The sequence below is a fragment of the Colobus angolensis genome, unplaced genomic scaffold, assembly GCF_000951035.1.
Source record: "Colobus angolensis palliatus isolate OR3802 unplaced genomic scaffold, Cang.pa_1.0 Scaffold3, whole genome shotgun sequence".
Taxonomy (NCBI): Eukaryota; Metazoa; Chordata; class Mammalia; order Primates; family Cercopithecidae; genus Colobus; species Colobus angolensis.
This window is the reverse complement of record NW_012116265.1, coordinates 16,195,548-16,199,882: the sequence shown is the minus strand read 5'-3', so window position 1 is coordinate 16,199,882 and position 4,335 is coordinate 16,195,548. Positions and strand designations below refer to the sequence as shown.

The 4,335-nt window shown below is 46.7% G+C and overlaps 1 protein-coding gene across 1 annotated transcript in view; it reads right to left on the bottom strand.

Annotated features, from left to right (window-relative positions):
- Positions 1-3,683, bottom strand: part of SPTLC2 (serine palmitoyltransferase, long chain base subunit 2) — a 126,074-nt gene extending 122,391 nt beyond the window's left edge. Inside the window, exon 1 of the mRNA XM_011949490.1 lies at positions 3,361-3,683. Coding sequence (XP_011804880.1) covers positions 3,361-3,486 — 126 coding nt within the window. The 5' untranslated portion in view covers positions 3,487-3,683. The remainder of the gene's footprint in view (positions 1-3,360) is intronic.
- Between the last annotated feature and the right edge of the window lie 652 nt (positions 3,684-4,335).

Here is a 4,335-nt window from a genome sequence, read left to right as displayed (position 1 = left end):
GGGAGGCTGAGGCAGGAGAATGGCGTAAACCCGGGAGGCGGAGCTTGCAGTGAGCTGAGATCCGGCCACTACACTCCAGCCTGAGCAACAGAGTGCGACTCCGTCTCCAAAAAAAAAAAAACTACACCCAAAGGGAACAAAGTTAGGGTCAAAACTGTTTCAAAGGTAGTTAATTTTTTTCTTTCATACTTTTTAACTAATTGAGGAAAGTAAAAGGAAAACCTAAATCTCCAAAGTTCTATACAGAAATGGAAGCTCTTTTAAAAAGAGCTGTTAACATGGAGTTTTAAAAACAAACACACGAATAAACTATTGTATTTCAGGGACAACCAAAACATGGCATTTACTTAATCAAATGTTAAATCCACAGAAGAAATCTGGTAATTAAGATCACGGAATAATGCAATTTGCTATAGAGAAAAACTTGCTGCAAATTCCCTGGAGATCTTTAAAAACAGCATAGAATTTTCTATCAAGACTGATTTTAATCAAGTCCTACAAAGAGATAAAGGACTGAATTACATAAACTCTCAAAGGTTCTTTCCAATGCTAATGTAAAAGTCTCCCTTGGGCAAATTGCCACACTTTACCTCAAATAAAGGTTTGTGCTCCTCCCACTCATCTGAATAGCAAAGAAGAAAAATTACTGCTTTATTGTTCAGCTGCTACTATTGTGAAAACTGTGTGTCTACTGTCATCACTAAACAGCAATATCTGATTGTTTCATAACTCCTTAACACAGCATCTAGCTAATCAAATTCTAAACACAAATCCAAGAGTTGTTCTTTTACTGTATACATTCATTCACCCCTTCAAGCACAGAAACATGCTCGAGAGTGTAAAGTGATCTTAGACGTTTCTGACTTCTCTCCTGTTCATTAAAAGACATGGTGGGAGATGTGAGGAAAATAATTTACATCTCAATCACGTTATACTCTAAATTCATATTCTAGTAAAAGCATGACACACAGCTGTATGCATATTTTTGATGGCACAGTTGGCAACATTTCCTTCAGAAAAATGGGAAAGACAGGTAGAGGTTGGAGCACAAGCACATCGCTTTAATTAAAATGAAAACAACTTTTAAAAAATGTTAAGATATTGTATAGCTCTCATGTAATTACCAAGATCTCTCTTTTGTACAAAAAAAGAAAGAAAAAAATTCACAGACAATATTCCTCCATCTGAGAGTGTAGAAAGCTCCAGATCTGAAGTCTGTTTAAAAAATACTGGTGAGAAGTAGTTTTCTAGAAGGGATACTGCAGCCCTCACAGCATTCCAACAGACCATTCTTTTAAACGCCACTAATGTGCCTTGAGTGAAACTTTTCTAAAACATGTCCCCAAAAGTCAACCAAATGTTATTTATACAGATTTTAAAATGTCATGTTAGTACCTTGATATTTCTTCACCTTATTAGTTGACAAGCTCTGAAGAAATATCATTCTACAAATGCTAAATTGTTAAGAGATTATGGGAGAAAGGTCCTTGATTTCCTACTAAATCAGAACATAACTCACAGGGATTGAAAGCAGCATTTTAACACAAAGCACCTCTGAAGCGTTAACACCTCTCTTGACTTCCTTTTTCATTTAAAAAAAAATCATACCTCGGCCGGGCGCGCCTGTAATCCCAGCACTTTCAGAGGCCAAGGCAGGAGGATCACCTGAGGTCAGGAGTTCGAAATCAGCCTGGCCAACGTGGTGACACCCCATCTCTACTAAAAATACAAAAATTAGCCGGGCGTGGTGACGGGCGCCTGTAATCCCCGCTACTCGGGAGGCCGAGGCAGGAGAATCGCTTGAACCCACGGGGTGGAGGCTGCAGTGAACCGAGATCGCGCCACTGCACTCCAGCCTGGGCGACAAGAGCGAAACTCCATCTCAAAAAAAAAAAAAATTCATACCTCACTCATTCACCTACAATGTATTTTCTAACTCCTACCCGTTAAATTTCCCTATTACATTCTATACCACAACAATTTTGTCTTATAAGTCGTTTATATTGCTAGGAAAACGACAAACTATTCCACTGCTTATAATGAGCTCATTGTTATCACTTCCTCCCTCACACAATTATTTCTTTAAAAGTGAAAACAAATCATTTGATCTGTGTATTACTTCGCTTTGACACCTTACAACTTCAGGAGAGGTCAAGTCTGTTTTACTTATTTTTCCCCTCAACTCTCAGTCTCAATATCTCACATGACCTGGAAAAATGCTTCATTTTCTGCTTCACACCAAACAGTAACAGATCTATCCATCATAACTACTCATCTGGGGTGGAGCCTGCCAGATATTTATGTTAAAGCCAAATTAAGATCACCATCCTATCAAAACTGCAAAGATCACACTCCTGCTAAAGGGGAACAGGGTACTTTCTAAGTGTTCCTTAGTATCTGTACAAGACTTAAACGTATTAAAGTCAACTGGAAATTATCGCGACACTCTCTCCCAGGAACACCGATCTTGCATCTTTTTAACCAGCTCATCTTTAAAAACACATTTCAACAGAATACTTGTCAGTCTAGAGCACTGTAAGGTTGATAATAAGCACTGTCTTGAATTTAGAACTTTTCAAAATATTTTAGAACTGCCTGAACGTGGTTGATGATTCAGCATGGTTAATTAGTATAGTCATCGCAAGTCACCACCAAGCTAAACAATCCCCTTGTGTGAGAGCACTCGTGTTCAGAAAAGGGTCGAAGGAGCCACCCAATTCAACCTGGAGCCTAGGGTAGAGTCTCACCACGAGCAGAGTTTAAGAGAATGATGCTTTCGAGGGACCAGCTTGGATTCCCTGCCAGACCTACGGACCAATGTCCTGCTTGGGGAGCGAACGTGGTAGTCCAGAATGTGGTTGGGAGAGGCTGGGTGTGTTTCCATCTGACACCACCGCCTAACTTTCTTTGCCTCTTAAGGACCCCATGGGTGGTTTTCTTTGGAAGGCTGCAGGACTTTAAGAGGAAGCAACAACCTCGGAGGTTTGAGAAGGGACCCTCGAGAGCCCTTGGGTAGCTCCCACTGGGGTCCGAGGGGTCCCTCATTGCTTCCCCTGGGGGCGGCACACACTTCTGGCAGGATGGGTCAGAGAAACGTACCCGGGGCTCTGAGCAGAATCCAGAGCTCCGGAGGGAAGGGAGGAAGACCTCCAGGCGCGGAGACGTGGGGAAGCCCCCAGCCGTCCTTGAGCTTCCAGGCTCGTGGAGGTCCGGGCAGCGGCCGGACACTGCCGCTCACACCTGCAAGCTGCGTCCACCCGGCGGATTGCCCAGCGGATGGCCCGGAGACCTCGCCCTGCTCGGCCGCCCCTCCGCCAGCCCGCACCGCCACCCCGGCCCCGCGGCGCGGGCCCCTAGTACCTGGCTGGCGGCGGCTGCGGCTGCGGCGCTGCTCCTCACGTACCCGTTCCGTACTTCTCCGTTCGCCACGCAGCCATTCGCCCGCACCGTGCGGCGACAGCAGCAGCCTCCGGGCCCCGGCCGCATCTTCCTGGCAGCACCAGGCGCAAGGCAGGATCTGTGGGCGGCGGCAGCGGCGGCGGCGGCAGCTCCAAGTCCCGCTCCGCACCCCACCCACCTCCCCGAAACCGGAAATGGCTGCAGCGCCGCCGCCAATTCCCGGGCGGGCCTTCACAGAGGGCGGGGCGCTCTCCGCAGAGGACCGGGCTCGCCCAAGGCCACGCAGCGAAGGGAAAGAGCGGCAGGGACCGGCCGAGAGGGATGTGGTCCTAAAGACCGCTGACCTATCTGGAAGAGAAGGAGGCGGACCCCATGCTGCTGCCTGGCCAATCACGGACGAGAGCAAAGCGCCTCGCCGGAGAGGGGGCTTCTCTAGAGGGATTCCAGGGCCTGGCACCTGATTGGAGGCCGCATCCAGGTCCTGGGTAGGGCTTGCCTGTTTAATGGTCCAGACAGAGGAGGAGGCGGAGCCCAGGGAAAAGTAGCCAATTAGAGTGTGAGGAAAGAAAAGGGGCTGAGCCGAAGTCTCTAGAGCGGGTTTCCAGGTTCTCCAGGACAGGTTGCGCAGTGTCAGCCTTTGCCTCACGGAAAGTTCTGGGCTTTATGTCCTAGCCCAAGACCCGCAGCTCCCGTATTTAATTAGCTTATTCCTTTGTGAGTATTTACAGAATAGATATTTTGACAATCTCTCACCATTCTTCAATTTGCGCCACACATTCACTATTTCTGAATTATTATAAGTAATAATTCAGATGTCTTTTCACGTGCCCTTCACATTTGCCCTTGGCAGGGTTTTCCATACAGCCTCCTTTAAAGTCTTTCCTTCAAAGTTAGAAAACCTGGTTTAATTCCAACTCTGCCGGTAACTGGAAGCTA